This window comes from Cydia strobilella, chromosome 27 (assembly GCF_947568885.1).
Source record: "Cydia strobilella chromosome 27, ilCydStro3.1, whole genome shotgun sequence".
NCBI classification, from domain to species: Eukaryota; Metazoa; Arthropoda; class Insecta; order Lepidoptera; family Tortricidae; genus Cydia; species Cydia strobilella.
In genome coordinates this window covers 5722577-5741734 of record NC_086067.1, presented here as the reverse complement: position 1 = coordinate 5741734, position 19158 = coordinate 5722577, and the positions used below count along the sequence as shown (strand labels likewise).

At 40.2% G+C, this 19158-nt stretch overlaps 1 protein-coding gene across 1 annotated transcript in view; it reads right to left on the bottom strand.

Moving 5' to 3' along the window:
- Positions 1-19158, bottom strand: part of LOC134753543 (GTPase-activating protein CdGAPr-like) — a 78354-nt gene that overhangs the window by 56869 nt on the left and 2327 nt on the right. Inside the window, exons 2-8 of the mRNA XM_063689453.1 lie at positions 13611-13708; positions 11667-11743; positions 11204-11304; positions 10293-10428; positions 8536-8692; positions 8180-8358; positions 6889-6980 (exon numbers count right to left, since the gene is read on the bottom strand). Coding sequence (XP_063545523.1) covers positions 6889-6980; positions 8180-8358; positions 8536-8692; positions 10293-10428; positions 11204-11304; positions 11667-11743; positions 13611-13708 — 840 coding nt within the window. The remainder of the gene's footprint in view (positions 1-6888; positions 6981-8179; positions 8359-8535; positions 8693-10292; positions 10429-11203; positions 11305-11666; positions 11744-13610; positions 13709-19158) is intronic.

The window sequence follows — 19158 nt, the reverse complement described above, 5'->3', positions numbered from 1 at the left end:
AAAAAAAAGTTTTCTGCGTTTCATTTCGCAATCTTAGAGTTAAAACCACGCAAAGCAACACCCGTTCGTCCAGTCGCCCAGCGAGAGCGGCAAGTGCGGCGACTGCGGCGAGGCCCGAGGCTAGCACAATGTTCTATGGCGCGAGTCACGCTAATTGACTCTCGCGTGTCTACTGCACAAATTAGACGATGAAACGATGGGTAGGTACTAGGTAGTAGGTACCGACACCGACCGATAATTGGGGCATTTTCTATGAAAAGGGACCTTATTGTCGATGGCGCTTACGCCGCACAGCGTCGCGCGGCATTGCATTTATATCGGAGCATCGTTAATAATGGCGTAAGCGCCATCGACAATAAGGTCCCTTTTTATAGAAAATACCACAATTGTAATAGTAGCGAGCGGCCGACTCACAGACTGCACAGACTATGCTCAGTTTGTTGTGTAAACTTCATGCTCGAATGACATTCACGTCATACGTACGCTCGTCTAACAAAAATTTATACCTAATTAAATTTAAATGTTGTGTTGTGTAAAAATTTTAAAATTAAATAAAATGCCATATTGTGCAGTATTAAGCTGCAGAAATCACAGCGGTTTAAAAAAACCTTTCACGTGGAGGTATTTCCTATCACCGGTGGTTATTTCTTTCAATATAATCCGATAAATACGAAAAATCTGTTTATTTTGCATTATTTACGAATGTTCGTTAAGTAAAACTATATTTTATTTGTTTGAACTTAGAGTTCATAATCCTTTGTCACTATTCTTTACGTTTATCTGGAATATTCGCTATCCTAAATGTCAAATAACTTCGCTACTTAAATGCTGCGCAATGTCGATATTTATATCGATAAAGTTAAAGCTTACTGTTACGATATTTCAAGTTTGATGTTTGGTTAGTAGGTAATAAATTATTATTTGGGATAATCAATGTCTATAAGTAAATATGGCAGCTCTGGTCATCAAGCACTAAGTTAAGTCGGGGTCATTTCATGGCAACCTTTCAAACCTTTGTATTCCTTTACATACATTTATTTGTTCTTGTTTTTTACACCCATCATATTTTCATCGTTAATATAATTAGACTAGGTACTTAATGTACTTATGCGTACAATGCATGCAACGTGCCATGAATAAACGATTTATATTTTCCATTTCTTTATTATTAAATGTTTTAGATTTCCAAAAGATGCCGATATTAAAAATAAATGGATTAATGCTACTGGGCAAGGAAATTAGTTTCCCCAAAAATATAGCACCATTTGCTCGCAGCTTTTCTTAGAGAAAGATTTCTGGGGATAAAATTGACACACATCTGATCTCATCTAGCGTCCACACGCCTAAAACTTAATTACTAATTTAGTAATTATTAGTGACATTCGGGCTCACTAAATTAATAAAAAGTGTTTCTTACCACGCAAACTAGCGTCAAATATTGGAATTTTGCAGCGCCCCTTCCTGATTTGATAGGCATGGGATCGATGATCCAGTTTAATGTTTGCTTACACACCATACAATTAATTTGACAATTGAATCAGGTTGTCCCGTCTAGATTGGGCTTAAATGCTGCTACAAATTATTAAAGACGAATACTGACATAGGTAATTGCAGATTTGTGATTACAAAATAACAACAATACCGAGTTAATAGACTTTAAAGAACTATGATTTTATCTATTTAACCTTAAGATATATTTAATGTTTACATTAACAACCTAGTTGGTCAATAAATAAGAAACAAATTTTTAGTTAGATATTTGTTGTACTGTACTACATATTATTTTTCATACAATCACGATTATTACTACCTATATTATAATCATAAATAAAATATAATCTAAATGTTATAAAACATACGGTAATGAAATATCAATTCCTAACCGAACACACAAATATCGATAAAACACTCGGATTACACTGTCCCCTCCCTACATCGAATGAAAGAAGTTCCCAACGGTTAGCTACTCGCAGGCGTGTAGAGATCTCGAAAACACCAGTGTAACGTGACCGTGAGATCCGTAACAAACCATGCGTAATTAGATCTTACTTATACTGGTTTGTTTAGCCCTTTTCTCGCCTATAATAAGTAAGTGATTTTAAAACTATAAAAAAATAGCGCCATCTGGTGTTTTGTATTAGGTGAACGTTGAGCGAGCTTTTGTGAGATGAATGAGATAGTTAAAGAGTCGTATGTCTTATAACTTTGACATTATATCTTAGACCGTCGCTCGTGTAGCCTACAGTTGATAACCGTTCGAGAAATGTCAACCGGTAATAACCTATTGGTATGGAAAGTTGCTACGAATCAAAGCAAATTTGTAAGTGTGTAACGTATTTTAACGTGGCTATGAATGTGTGAGTTTAGCGACACTGGTTTTTATACTAAAAGCAGTCATTTCGCATCCACTAGTTTATTAATTAGTGTTTGTAACGAAACTTTGACGCCTTACTAAAGTACCCAATCAAACTTCAAAATCATGCAAATAAATTTTAATTTTGTCGCTGATATCTGAAACGCCATCTAGTAATAAATTACCTTAAAAGTGAATGTGAAGTATTGGTTTATTGCGTGGAAGCTACAACAGATGTCGCAAGAGAGGTGTTTCAACGCATGTTAGTCGTAAGAGTTGTATTAGCTCCGTGCGCCATCTAGTTCGTTACTGTGAACTAAAAAATAGCCTACAAGTATATGCTACTTAGGACGGTGCGCTTTTTTAGTATGGGATTGGGTATCTGTACTAGTATAGTATTATATAATCTGTGGTACAGTGCTCCAGTGCAGAAACGTATCATTTTCTGCACACTTTTTAGAACAACAGCGACCCACAGCGAAAAATACTTTTTTTTCATATATATATTTCATATATTTCATATTTATTTATTGCAACCATGGTTTTATAGGTATTACAAATTCTTGGTAGTTCCACATGGACCCCGTGGGGGCATAGCAATATTACATGCATACTTAGGATCTAATCTTAAATCTATGTGTATAATATAAAAGTAGGTCAATTTAGTAGTTTCTATACATATAAGCCGAATTGAATCAGATAATTGTCAGTGTATTAAATACAGAAATAAACGGGCAAATAATTATTATTAAGTGATGTCAAATTATATAAGTATTAAAATAATAAGAATGTAAATGTTTTAGAAATAGAATTAATATTAGAGTGCAATATGTCAATAATTTGATTCAATTTAACCTTATCTACAATATTATCCAAATTTAAAATTTAAAATTAGTGTACAAAAATAGTGGTGTTACTAATCAGACGGATTTGTAAAAAAATCTTCTAGAGTGTAGTAGCATTTGTCAATCAAGTAAGTTTTAAGTGTAGTCAAGAACGTTTTGTTACATTGTTCTGCTTTTATAGTGTTATCTATTTTGTTGTATACTTTTATTGCCATGGCGTACGGACTTGAGCTGTATAATTTTAAATTAGAGCCTGTTATTGTTGCCAGGTTATTTTTAAATCGGGATTCATATCGTCGCGGCTGATCTCGGATATAGGTAAACAGGTTTGGGTTTTCCCTAACAAATTTACCCATTTCCAAGATGTATAAAGAGGTCAGCGTAAGAAGTTTATATTCCCTAAAATATTGTAAACAGCTTTCTGGGCAGTAAATATTAGCTAAAATTCTTATGCATTTTTTTTGAAGTATAAATAGGTCTTTCACATCCGTACTATTTCCCCATAGTATTATACCATACTTAAGCCATGAGTAGGCATAGGCATAGTATGCGGTAAGCGCAGATTGGAAATCTGTCGTTCTCTTAAGCTCTTTCAATGCATAAATAAAAGATGACAGTTTTGTTTTTAATTTGGCAATATGCTTTTTCCAATTCATATTAGTGTCAATATCAAACCCTAACAGTGTTGCTGTCCCTACGCATTCCAAGTCCATGCCGTTAAACGTTACTTTTAAGTCTAGAGGGTTTTTTTGATGCGGCCTAAATTGAATGATTTTGGTTTTGGATATGTTTAATTTTAGGTTGTGGTCTTCCATCCATTCTATCAATGGAGTTAGTGCTAGGTTTATTTCATTATTGATGCTCATACTGTCTTTGCATGACGTAAGGAGAGATATGTCATCTGCGAAGAGAACGCAAGAATAGTCGTTTTTTATAAGTTTTGGAATGTCGTTAATATATATTAAAAATAACAAGCATGCGAGTACTCCACCCTGGGGGATGGAATGGGTCATGTTGTGTACGTCAGATCGAACGCGTTTAATTTCTCGTGTTGTCAAGTCGACATTTTCAATTTCTACGTATTGTTCTCTATTTTTTAGATAAGATGCAAACCATTTGTGTGTGATTCCCCTCACCCCTAATCCCCAAAGTTTATTTAAGAGTATATCATGTTGAACCATGTCGTAGGCCTTGGACATATCTAACAGTATTCCGATAGCGTATTTTTTATCGTTTATTGCAGTCAATATATCTTGAACGTATTTGAATACTGCTAAGGTCGTAGATCGGTTTTTACGGAACCCGTTTTGCGCGTCGTCAAAAATGCTATATTTTTCGCAAAAGGAGTATAAGCGTTTATTCATTGCGGATTCGAATATCTTGGAAGTCGTTGGCAAGAGAGCCACTGGGCGGTAATTATTAGGGTCTGTTTTGGATCCTTTTTTGTGTATTGGCTTGATTAAAGATTTTTTTAGAAGGTCCGGGAAGGTTCCTGTGCTAAAGGATTGGTTTATTAAAAGGTATAAGGGAAAAGTTAGTTCTTCTACACATTTTTTGAAAAGAATTGGTGGCAACTCGTCTATTCCATGACTTACTTTATTTTTAAGTTTCATTATTATTGATTTAATTTCTTCGGGGTATACCGGGGTCAAATAAAATGTGTTTACGGTGGGTAGAATTACAGGCCGGCCGCGCGGTGGATTGCCGCAGCTGGCCGAGCCCACGGTCGCAAAAAATGTGTTGAAGTTATTCGATACAGTTTTAGGATCGGACGTAAGTTTATTATGGATCGCTAGTTCTATGTTTTGTCGAGTGCGTATTTGATTTTTGTTCGTGCGCTCTTTTATTAGTTGCCACATGGCTTTTACTACGTTGTCGGACTTTCGTATTTTTTTGGTGTATTGTATTTTTTTAGATGAGGTTATGGCTCTTTTAAGTAGCTTTTCATATTGTTTATAGTGTCGAGTTAGTATCTCGTTTTTTGTTTGAGTAACTATGATTTTTAAATGTCTTTTTGCTCGGCATGAGATTTTTATACCCCTCGTGAGCCAGGGTTTTTTAGTATGTGTGTTGACCTTGATTTGTTTAATAGGAATGCAGTTGTTAAGAATATTTATTAGGGTGTCGTTGAATGTTTTATAGTTTTGGTTGATGTCAAAGTCCGAATTAATAAGTCTGTTCCAGTCTATATCTTGTAGTTTTATTTTGAAAGTTTGTATGTTTTCCTCAGTAAATAGTCTTTTACTAAGTTTGAGAGAACTATTATACCTATGTTGTCTATGTACATCGATGCTAATTTCGGTACTTTTGTGATCAGAAAATCCAAGGTCGCTTACATCAGTTTTCAGTGTGATATCAGTGAAGTTAGTAAAAATCAGGTCTAGGCACGTGGACGTGGTGTTCGTGACTCGGGTCGGGACTTTAATATGCTGAGTAAAATGGTATTCTAGCATTTGATCGATAAAGCATCTAGATTGATTATTATTTTGCATTATATCTAAGTTAAAGTCGCCTCCAATTATAATTTTTTTGCCGCGGTCTTTTTTTGATACGAGATCTAAAACTCGTGACAGCTGTTTAAAGAAAATTTCGGTCTCTCTACTATTCCAGTAAATAACAATTATCAAAATGTTTAGTTTACTTAATTCTATAGCTGAGATTTCAATAACATATTCGATGGACATGTCCACGATGTCCTTACGTTCGGTAAACACTAGTTGATCACGCAATAATATGCAACAGCCACCTCCCGTGTAGTTAGTCCTATTGAACGACGACGCGATGACGTAATTGTTAATGTGAATTAATTCTTGCTTTTCTTTAGACAACCACGTCTCTGTGAGACATAGTACATTATATTTATTGGGGTTCTCACTCAAAAATGCGTCTAAGATTGTCCGTTTGTTAAAGAGACTTTGCATGTTTTGATACATTATTTTAAATTCAGTATTTAAGATCTGTTTTTTGGTATGTGTGGTAGTATTTTGTACATAGTTGCTATAGAAAAAAAGTCTTATTTTGTGGTGTCGTCAAGCTATTCGTTGAGTTATTAGTTGATGCGCCGGCGCCGCCGCCGCTGCCAGTTTGCTCGTGCTCTCTCGTAGTGCCTTGTAGGTGTGAGGTACTAGGAGTGGTGGACGTATTGGTGGATGATGTGGTTGAGTCGAATCGCAGTGTGGATGTATTAGTGTCAGGAAGCTCAGGAGCTGATGCAGATTCCGGTATGTAGTCCTGTTCATTATGTTGTGGTTCTAAATTTTATTTGTACACTACGTCGGGGCAAACAAACATACGGCCCGCCTGATGGTAAGCAGTCACCGTAGGACGCCTGCAACACCGGAGATATTACATGCGCGTTGCCGATCCTTTAAAAACTTGTACACTCCTTTTTTGAAGAACCCCATACTGTAGCCCCTCGGGAAAACCTCGGCATTCCACAGCCGAAGCGTTCGCGGGAGGAAATTCCTCTTAAACCGCACAGTACGCGACCATTTAGGTGCTAGGGTGTGAGGATGAACACCCTGCCGATGGCGAGCGGTGCGGTGATAGAAAGCGGCCGTTGGCATCATGTCAAACAATTCTTCAGAGCACAGCCCATTGTACAAGCGGTAGAACACACACAAGGAGGCGAAGTCTCTCCTTAGACTTAAAGGTTCAATACCGCTTGTGAGTTACATAGTATGTTTTTACCTGTGATACGTATTTCCGTACTGAATATGCCGCGGCGACGGCGGGCGTGTTTATAGAGCTGGAGTCCTCGTTGGCCACCAGCAGCTTGTGCCCTGCAAACATAACAACACTATTGTATTGTGTATATATTGCGGAAAATTACCCAAAAGTTATTTATTATTAGTATGTCCATAGAGTAACTTATACTAGAGCGGTACTGGTACTGTCATAGTAAATTTTGTAACCCCAGTAAATTCACTGCCATCTGTCGACACACTTTAAAACTAAAAATGAAGATTTATAAAAATTCGATAGAATGTATTTAAAAATAGATAAATGATTTTTTTTTATTTGCATTAATTATTTTTATGATTTTGACCCATGTTATTTCACTGATATGCGTTAAAATTGTTAAATAACAAACGAAACCGTCAACGCCATCTATACGACTGTAGGCCAAAACTAGTAGCGCCCTCTGAACGAGAATCAAATTTTCTTGATTTTCGAGGCACGTTTTTTCCTTAGACTCTATCCATCTATTACGGAGTTATATCTATCTTTGGTATGTCTTTCCCATCACGGAACAACGGTGTTCCGGACCTTTGGGAGGCGTGCGCGGAGCCGAAGTCAACACGTAGAGGCCCTTTTTACACTAGTGAAATGTAAGGGGTACACCGAGTGGTGCTGCCCTTGCCCGTGTCATGGGACGCACGCAGAGGCAGCACGCGCCAGAGTGTAAGGATTAGGACTATTGAGAGTTAATGGGATCTAAAATGTTCTAGGTTATTGGGTGAAAGCGATGGACTAAGTACTGAGCTATGGGATAAAAAATACAAAACATATAGAGCCTTGAACATGTAGATGCCTTTTAATTTGTACGTGGCAATTCGCTCTCTTCTGCTCCCGATCCGAACTCAACGACACGTGCCGCGATCACTGTAATCTTATTAAATGGAATAAATTTCATTTAAACTTAAAAAAGTGCTTTTGTATTCTCCAAATAGTGTATTTGCTTTTGTATTCTCCAAAATGTGGTTTTTCATACCTTTATTATCCATCTGCAGCCAGTTCAGCACGGGTCCTCAGTTGATGGAGGCGTCCGCTATAACGGACAGGTGGTGGATATAGTCCGCTATTAGGTTTCTGTATTCCATCTCATCTCTCCATCTCCCTCACCTTTATTACATAGTGTACTCCCCTGTGTTATTACGGGTACCTGGTAGTTGTCCATCGGTGCAGGCCAGAGTAGCCGCCTGGCAGCTGTTCATCGGTGGAGGTCATCAATAGTGTATTAATATGTGGTTTTTCATACCTTTATTGTCCATCTGCAGCCAGTTCAGCACGGGTCCACAGTTGATGGAGTCGTCCGCTATAATGGACAGGTGGTGCATATAGTCCGCTATTAGGCTTCTATACTCTGTCTCGTCCATGGAGCTGTTGATCTTCTCGGTTAGATTAGGCAAGCCCGAGACTTTCCGGTCGTATATACATCTGTAAAAGCATGAAACGAATTTGTATTAGTAGGTATGCCAGTTGTTTCTGAACATAATGATCAGAGGCCGGAATTAGGAACTATAGGTTCAAATTTCAGTAGCACGTTTTGGTTTTTTTTTAATTTGTATGGCTGGGCCTTAGGAGGTTATGATAATACTGGCTCGGAACCCTCACCTGTGTAGCATATCGTCTAGTTGCCGGCAGTGGTCCGCGTTCCTGGCCAGCGTCCACTCTCTAACGTCGCTGGCTTCCGACCACGAGCAGTGCAGCGCCCGCGTGGACGACTTGTCGCGCCATGACACGTGTGAGCGGACCTTTAGGGATATCCAGCCTGGAACAATTACTTAATTGAATATCATGTTTTTACAAGCTTTTTATTAACTTACAAATCTTACAATGTATCTATGTAAGTAAGTATGTATGTTATATGTAACTATGTTTATACGGGTCAAATCTTGCAAGTTACATTTGACCCACAACTGACGCGCGTGGACTGTCAAGAGCGACGGTTAACCTCGATGCTTGGTCGGGGTTCGGACACGCGAAGTAGATGCATTTGCGTCATCTATGGTATATTTATATCTGTGCTACAGAGCTAGTGTTACATTTACGAACCAAATCGTCCTATTTGCCTCTCTATCGCTCTGTAGTTAATTACCTTCCCCCTGTGGTGAATCCGCGGGTTCCTGCGCCGGCCCCAGCTCTATACTGAGCCCGCCGAGGCACACACGCTCGTAGTGGAAATATGAACACTCTTCTAGCTTAGGGGAGTCAGAAGTAACAGGGGTCATTTGTAACAACTTACCCTCCCTCGCTCATTATTGTACACAGTTCTCTAACTTCTAGCCTACATGGGGATGGAAGTGACAGAGGTTGGTTGTAACAACTTACCCTCCCCTTGAGGTGAGTCCGCGGGTTCCTGCGCCGGTCCCAGCTCTATACTGAGCCCGCCGAGGCATACACGCTCGTAGTGGAAATGTGCACACTCTTCTTTAGGGGAGTCAGAAGTAACACCCTCCCTCGCTGCTCATTATTGTACACACTCTAACTTCTAGCTTACAGGGGATGGAAGCGACAGAGGTTGGTTGTGACAACTTACCCTCCCCTTGAGGTGAGTCAGCGGGTTCCTGCGCCGGCCCCAGCTCTATACTGAGCCCGCCGAGGCATACACGCTCGTAGTGGAAATGTGCACACTCTTCCTTAGGGGAGTCAGAAGTAACACCCTCCCTCGCTGCTCATTATTGTACACACTCTAACTTCTAGCTTACAGGGGATGGAAGCGACAGAGGTTGGTTGTGACAACTTACCCTCCCCTTGAGGTGAGTCAGCGGGTTCCTGCGCCGGCCCCAGCTCTATACTGAGCCCGCCGAGGCATACACGCTCGTAGTGGAAATGTGCACACTCTTCCTTAGGGGAGTCAGAAGTAACACCCTCCCTCGCTGCTCATTATTGTACACACTCTAACTTCTAGCTTACAGGGGATGGAAGCGACAGAGGTTGGTTGTGACAACTTACCCTCCCCTTGAGGTGAGTCAGCGGGTTCCTGCGCCGGCCCCAGCTCTATACTGAGGCCGCCGAGGCATACACACTCGTAGTGGAAATGTGCACACTCTTCCTTAGGGGAGTCAGAAGTAACACCCTCCCTCGCTGCTCATTATTGTACACACTCTAACTTCTAGCCTACAGGGGATGGAAGCGACAGAGGTTGGTTGTGACAACTTACCCTCCCCTTGAGGTGAGTCAGCGGGTTCCTGCGCCGGCCCCAGCTCTATACTGAGGCCGCCGAGGCATACACGCTCGTAGTGGAAATGTGCACACTCTTCCTTAGGGGAGTCAGAAGTAACACCCTCCCTCGCTGCTCATTATTGTACACACTCTAACTTCTAGCCTACAGGGGATGGAAGTGACAGAGGTTGGTTGTGACAACTTACCCTCCCCTTGAGGTGAGTCAGCGGGTTCCTGCGCCGGTCCCAGCTCTATACTGAGCCCGCCGAGGCATACACGCTCGTAGTGGAAATGTGCACATTCCTCTAGCTTAGGAAAGCGGCAGGAGGCAGGCGATGGTGGCTGAAAAGAACAAGGAAATAATTTAGGTATTGTTCTATGCAATAGTAGATTGTACAACAAGGGCATAAAGCGATTCATCTTACACCCTCACACGACAATACTCACGAGCAATTTATTGGTAGCGCAGCGAGGAACAATATAGTCGAGGATAAAAATGGACATTTATGCCTGAGTTATACATTCTACTTTTCACTTCGATTGTAAGTAAAATATACAAAAATATCCAATATTGTAGGTTATTTTAGCGTATTTATTCAAGACTAAAGAAAATTGTACTCAGGGCACGCCGGTCTGGAGCGTAAGGAGGGTACGGCAGATTTTGGACTTTATTGCTACACTGAGGGGTCTAGTGTTATTTGGCTGCGGTTTTCCGTAAGGTGGAGGTACGTCCCCAGTTGGCCTCTGCTCTAGATCTGGAATGACATCCGCTGTCCTGTGCCCTACCACAGAGAGCGAGATGTCATTCACAGTGCCCATACCTCTCTTTTAGACGTAGTTTAAAGACATACCCGGGTCCAGACGTAGTTTATGGACATACCCGGGTCCGGGTCTCATCAAGGATTTAGAGACCCCACCACAAGGGAATAAAGAGCGACCAGCTCCGTTATGCACTCATCGATTGAATAGTGGTGTCATGTTTAGTTTCATTCGCACGCAAGTACGCGTACCGTGTCACTAAATAACACCACACTGCCAATATACATATGAGCCAAGACTCCATATAAGACAAAACCCGAGTATGAGTCCTACCACAAATATTGTATTCTGTACGTACCGTGTCGGCGTCGGAAAAACCGCTGCCGGAGGGCGCCGATTGACTCATGGCGGCCCCGCCAGACATCGGTGTTAGCGACAACGCCGTTAGCGATATCGACGCTGAAAAAAAAAACAAAATGGAAATCGTATATAAGCACTTGTGGAATGGGCAATAATAATAAATAAATATTATAAGACATTACGCAAATTGACTAAGTCCCACAGTAAGCTCAATAAGGCGTGTTGTGAAACCCATACAATAAAAACTAACACATATTTTAACGGTGACAGGCGGTTTGGTGCAACTGACACAAAGGGCCAGGTGCACCCACCACATTTGACAGACTGATAACAACGTCACTCAGCAGTGAACTATGAAACTACACAAACAATATTTAACGAACATTTTAATGGTGACAGGGGGTTAGGTGCAACTAACACAGCCCGGCGGGCCGCAAGTTGAGTATGGAAAAGTGTCTCACCCGGTGTCTCCCTCTTGCAGTCCACATCGTTGGCGGTGCGCGTCGAGCTCCGAGACTCCGAACTGAATCGCACCGACCTGAAATTACATATCATCAATCAGCCTACATAGTGGGGGAAGTAAGTGCAGTGAGTATGCACTTTTGTCACAGGCGATGCCGCTTGGCACGATTACTCATTGGATCTAAAGCCCTAGCCACGAGATTCACTCTTTGGATAACCCCAAAATACCTTGCGCTTTGCTTCTATCTACCTGTCAGTAGCACTTAGGCACAGAATGAGTAATAGTAATCCATACAGAACTGCCCCGCCCCAACTCGAATTACCTCGCCCCGCGACACCAGATTGACGACCTTTTGCCGACCGCTCAGTTCTGGGTTTAAGCAACTTACTCACACAATGACGCATGCCGCGTGTACAGACGTGCCGTTCAAACATAGAAACGCAAATGTGTTTTGATGTATAGCGCGTCCGCCCTTTGACTTAGGTGTAGTATATAATAGCAAAAATAGATATAACTCCGTAATAGATGGATACAGTCTAAGGAAAAAACGTGCCTCGAAAATCAAGAAAATTTGATTCTCGTTCAGAGGGCGCTACTAGTTTTGGCCTACAGTCGTATAGATGGCGTTGACGGTTTCGTTTGTTATTTAACAATTTTAACGCATATCAGTGAAAGAACATGGGTCAAAATCATCAAAATAATTAATGCAAATAAAAAAAAAACATTTATCTATATTTAAATACATTTTATCGTATTTTTACAAATCTTCAATTTTAGTTTTAAAGTGTGTCGACAGATGGCAGTGAATTTACTGGGGTTACAAAATTTACTATGACAGTACCGCTCTAGTATAAGTTACTCTATGATAATAGTATAGGTACAGTAAGCTAGAGTAAAGATTTTTTTGCAGGGCGGGGTCACTCAAGTCTGCATGCAGCTTACTGTACATATGTCCCATTGCAATAGGCTTCTTATGAACGAAAGGTTAGGTGCTCCAGAACGGATACACTGGACAATAACCCTTGAAGTCCCGCGGACGCGATTTAACGTCTGCAGAAAAGTTACCTCTAATTTCCACGGACGCGATATGTATAAAGTCAAAACACCTGGCACATGACGGTTTTTATCTATGTCTGGGACTCGAGGGGCTTACAGAGATGGGCAAAATGTAATCGACTAACGATTAACGATTAAGATTACAAGAATTAATTGCGACTGACGATTGAAAACGACGATTGATCAATCTTAGTTGTATAGAGTGCAACTAAATTAGTTGCCGATTGATTTCGGACAACTAAATTTTGTAATCGACTAATTAGTAAGACTATTTTCTCGCGACTAATGTTAGAAGCAAATTGAATAGAATACCTCGGTATGGCTATGTTGACAGACTGATTAGGACATCTTAACGGATGTTTAAAAATAAAATAGTCATGTATTACTTACGATATTTTGACCGTTTCTAAGGAGTGAGATCTGTTCTCACTATTATTTTGCTACTAAAGTAGTGCATCTCTCTGAAATTGGATTAAATTTCTCTTATCTAAGGGTAAATAAGAACTGGGGAACCCAAACTAACATAGTTACAACATACGAGTACCTCCGTATGTTACATACATACGTACTTGTAGTTACATATTGCAAGATAAAAAATGCAAAAACGGGCGACTACGTAGTTTTAATATAGATTTAATCGTGAAATTTAGTAGATTGAAACTAAAACTAATTTAGTTGTTAGTCGAACATTCTCACAACTAATTTAATCGCAACTAAATTAATCGCGATTAAAAAATGACGATTGATATTTTTAATCGATTGATTAGTTAACTAAAAGATTAATCGATTAATGCCCATCTCTGGGGGCTTATAATAACAAGAAAATGTGTGCCGGATAAAACAGATAATGGCAATGGGCACAGAGACAGAGGAACAACAGCATTACCTGTGGAAGCTAGAGCAGTGCGCCTCTGATTTGTCTGGCTCCGCGAACGCTCGCGCCGCCAGCGACTGGCAGGACATCACGGAGCCGTGAGGGGAGCCCTGGAAACAAAAATAAAGAACATTTAGTTGTCATACAACAAAATATCCCATAGATCTATGAAGTGCGTAAAAAGTCGGATGATAATAACCGCAATTATTAACCGGTTTTTAATTGTATGGAAAATCGGTTTATAGCCGGTTAATAGCCGAAATTTCATACAAATAAAAACCGGTTTGCATTCCCTACCAGAGGTTCGGAATTTTTAAGTTTGTTGCATCGTATTTCTTTATGCATCTTCTATGTGTCTTCTTTTTCTATGTATTTATGTATTTTTATGTTATATATATCGTTGTCTGAGTACCCACAACACAAGCCTTCTTGAGCTTACTGTGGGACTTGGTCAATCAGTGAACAAAGAATGTCCTATAATATTTATTTATTTATTGTATTTATCTTGTAACTGCTGAAGTGCTGACTCACATGAAATTTCGTATGAAGATGGTTTGAGCCCTGGACAAAGATATAGAATAGTTTTAATCGCGGAAATCATCCTTTAAGGGAATCAAAACGGAGTTAGGATGTAATATGAAACTAGGATATGGAAATATAAATTCTAAGACGAAATCACGGGCAGAAGCTATTTAGGGGTATAAAAATAGGTGTTACGTCCACAGTAAAGAACGTTCGTGACCACTTGAGTTGTCTAAGATTGTCTCGTGCCGAGAGCCACTCGAGATAAGACTCGTTAAACGATCATAAACGCGCATTTCCACTCCTACACTTATCTCAGAATTTCAGATAAGTGTTGATGAATGTTGGAGATATGACCGTGATGACTGACACAACGTACTATCTTTAAGTGCGTCCACATTGCGCTTATTTAGTTATTTGTAAGATATTGTACATTGACGACCGGTCTGGCCTAGTGGGTAGTGACCCTGCCTGCGAAGCCGATGGTCCTGGGTTCGAATCCCGGTAAGGGCATTTATTTGTGTGATGAACACAGATATTTGTTCCTGAGTCATGGTTGTTTTCTATGTATATAAGTATGTATTTATCTATATAAGTATGTTTATATCGTCGCCTAGTACCCATAGTACAAGCTATGCTTAGTTTGGGACTAGGTCGATCTGTGTAAGATGTCCCCAATTTTTTTATTTTTTTTTATTTTATTTAGGAATTATTGTATATTTCCCTCATAACATAAAGGAAGTAAATTGTCTCCGCGCCTATTCACTACAGCTCTAGTTCGGCTACACCGCAAACTTTCCTTCCCTCCTTCAACCCCTGAATGTAGCTTTTATGTCCGAATTCGAAACAGATACTTGTTCATTCAATTCAGTGTAAAATAGTAGAGATGAAAGACAACATTTCCATCTTTACCACTTAGATAGTTTGGCAGTCCTCAACTAATTCAACTGTGCATTTCTCCAGAAACTTCCTGACTCGCACAGCTTTTGCTGTAGCTCGCAGTATTTCCGGATCGATACGACCTTCAAACCTTCACTGCGTACTCTCATCTAAAAGGCCGGCAACACACTTGCAACGACTCTGGTGTTGCGGGTGTCCATGGGCGACGGTAATCGCTTACCATCAGGCGATTCGCCTATTAGCCACAATTAGTATGGCACATATTGAATCACATTTACAATCGGGTCACCGCGACCACGACCAGTGAAACCTGCGTCGAAACGTCGGTAAATAAAGGTAATAAAATAAATTCGCGTTAGACCCGATTGTAAATGTGATGATTTAATATGTGTTCAAAACGCGAAAGTTTTAAATGTTTAAAATTAGTACGGTAACGTGGGTACTCTAGTTGGGGCACCGACCGTACTAGACTCAAACTAACTAAGTCGTTTAGTGATTGAAATGTGTCCGTGATTCTCTGAATCACAGACTGGATAAGCGACACTAAAGTCGTCAGATGGGTACAAAACCTAATAGTCCATTCGATGCAGAAAAATCTGGCGATTCCAACGATGTATATAACTCAATATCCCTAAAACTGTCGCTTATCCCATTTCTCATTTCCAGCGTCGATATGTGTTCAAAACGCGAGTTTTAAATGTTTAAAAATTAGTATGGCAACGTACTTGAGTTGGGGCACCGACCGTACTAGACTCAAACTAACTAACTAAGACGTTTAACTCATGTGAGTTGGGGCACCGACCGTACTAGACTCAAACTAATTACAATGTTCGAGTCGTTTATGGCTTTACAACAATGAATATAGTTGTAAACGAAGATTTATGAGCACGTATTCCCAGTTTGGACTGCATTCGGGATCTCTTCCTGCATTTTACAACGGTAATAAAAGTCGGTGAACTGGGTCACTTGTCTATTTAATGTCTCGTAAAGATACTACAAAGTTGCGGAGGGACGGACGGACGGTTCGCCTTAACAATGTATGTGATATGTAGTTTCCATTAGATATTGCCTTAAGTTATTTAATTCCTCAGAGATCCCTAATAGGTACTGTACTGTAGGTATAAATAAAAGGTTTTTTTTTAAAACTAAATTTAATACTTTACAACCTCACCCCGCTTCGTCTCGCGGATGTACCCAGTCGGTTTAAATTCTATTCAGCATTAGAATTAGCTCGTAATTATTATGGGGCACGCGTCAACCGACGATGAATGAATCATGCATTGTTGAATTAATTGTTTACCAGATGTCTGTTTTGCGTACAATTAATACTACTGAGGCCTTTTACGCACTGTCACAGGGCGGATACACATGGGGCCCGTTTATTAAAAGCTTGTAGCTTGTAATACAAGTAAAGGTCCTTTTCTAACAAAAGCTGTCAAAAAGGGACTTCCACTTGTATTACAAGCAACAAGCTTTTGATAAACGGGCCCCTGTGGTCTGTCCAAGACTTTGAACCGACTTGAGCAGAACAACCCGGATCCCTTGTCACGGATCCAGTGTATACAGGCCTTTTACTTATTTATAAACTGAAATAAATGCCATATACCTATATACTAAGGAAAAGTGATCAAGAATTCGAATCAGCGTCCTCTGGACTAGTTGGAGAGACAGGATAACGAATGAGGAGGTGCTAAGAAGAGTGAGTGAAAGAAGAGCTATTCTGAACACTATTGCAAATAGACGCGGGAAAATGATTGGACACTTAATACGACACGACTACTTCTTTAAAACTATCCTGGAGGGGCGGATAGGAAGAAAGCGGGGTAGAGGAAAACCCAGACGCAGCTTTTTAGATCAAGTGAAAGAAAAAGTAGGGGTCGTGTCGTATCAAAAAGTCAAAGAGCTGGCGCGGGATAGGGAAAGCTGGAAGAGAATAACTCTTAAGTTAATGATGATGATGATGATGTCCTCTGCTATCGCGGCAGGTGCCGACTGCCGGTGTGCCGGTGCCATTCGACCACCGGGCCACGCACTTATAAATAAATAAATAAAAAGTTTTTATTTCAGGCATTTACCCATATTGCGTACAAAATTAAATACTACTTAAAAACTAATTGACACTGTAAAGGGGTGCCAGTCATGTTAAAAATAAATCTAAATCTAGTTCAGTCATTTTCTGTTCTGATCCATGTGAACAGAAATCCAGCGCTTAAACACCGGACTCCTTATATCGTCAGAAACAGCCACAAGTATTTTGTTGTCGGAACAGCGCAGTCTCCTCCAGAACGAGGCAACGCGGGATCTAATTATCGCGAAAAAGTCGGGGACCCCCGCGTCCGCGAACATGCCCGACGCGCTGCAGCACCGCGGCAGCCGCATAAGAGCTCGGCACGCGTCATTGTACTGAGCTCTTATTCTGCTCATTGCCTTCTGCGTGAACGTTATCCACAGCTGGGAGGTGTACTTACATGCCTAAGCCTAAGCTAATGGCGCGGCGCTTTATGCACGTTCCGTCATAGCGTTCCTAATCACCTCGTGACCCCCGCCCCGCGGGATGAAGTACCTAATCTTCATCATCAATATACGCGATATAATCCGTTTTCATAGTTTTATTTCATGAGTAACTGTGTGCTAAATTTCTGTAGTTTTATTTTATATATAATGTGTGTTTTATATCGAGTATTAATTGACGGATTGGCGGGTTTTATCGCGGTAACCGAAGACAATATTACTTATTACGTGCTTCTACTCTTTTCTATTTCGACATATATTCGATTCATACCTTTAAATCCAGTTTTACAAACATAGTGAAATATTTACTACAACATTTTGGTATTTAATTACCTATTCCTAAACTAGTCACAGGTCACCTAATAAAATTAATAAGTTCAATTCTCAAGAGAATCCTAAGGCCAAATTCATCGCGTAGAAGGCAATAAACGTATTATATATGACCTTAACACTGTCGTGGGCGTGCGACGGCCGTATGGTAATGTAATCTGAGTATGTTAATATGTATACGAGTCAATCGTATGGAATACGGTTAGATGACTGACCAGAAAGCTAATTTTTAAGCACGCGATTTTAGACTGTATGATTATAGTACTGTGGACACATAATCGCCTAAACTTTGGTTTTAGTTTTACACATAGAAATCATGAGTTACACAACATAGCTATTTATATCTGCAACACTTTCGTTTGAGGCATGAAGGAAAGGGATGAAACACAAATACTTGGGAAAACATGGCTATGCGTAGGGGGCACCACTACCACAATTTGAGGGTCTATCGCAAAACAAGAAAATCGAAATTTCGTTATCTAATATCTCTGTCACTCTTGCATATTCGAGCGATAAAGAGGCAGATAGCGTAATTTCGGATTCGCGTTTCCCGGTACGTCCTCTGTAAACAAACCGCCTTGATGCATCAATGTCATATTTTATTATCTCTGAAGACTTGTATGTATAAGTTACTCTATGGTTTACTAAAAAGGCTAGTGCTGTAACCTGGTGGCTAAACATTGCAGTAATATCCTCTATTGACCGAAACACGTGAGATACTTATGAAAACTATCATATCTAAGTATGCATGCTCATACGCTCGTTGTAATGCTCATACTCATACTCATACTTTATTGGTAATATAAATGTATGGAATTTCTTAACAGATGTCACATTGCTACGCATAATAGGGCACGCTACGTAAGCAACGCACACGCATCTTGTGTACAGCCTCGGGTCGAGCGGCGGCCTCGCTCTGAGGCAGCGCAAGAGGAGACGCTGCCTCAACCGTGAGTCTAATGTGCCTCTAGTGGATACGCGGCTTTACATTCAGCCAAAGTATGCTATGAAATAACAAGTGACACAACAAACCATGCGCTGTCGATGAATAAGGAAAACTAATCATAGCTATTAATTGTTCGGACTCATCAACTGCTCTCTGTGACATAGTTATCATTTATACTAAACAACATCAATTGTGACGTTTTCAAAAGGTACCACATTGTCGCTTGTCGATAAGGTTGATTTCAAATTAATGCTATATGGAAATAGCGCCTTATTGACAACCGACAATAAGTACCTTTTGATTGAGAATGGCACAAATCTGTGTATATTTGCCTTGTTTGTTTGTTAGTTT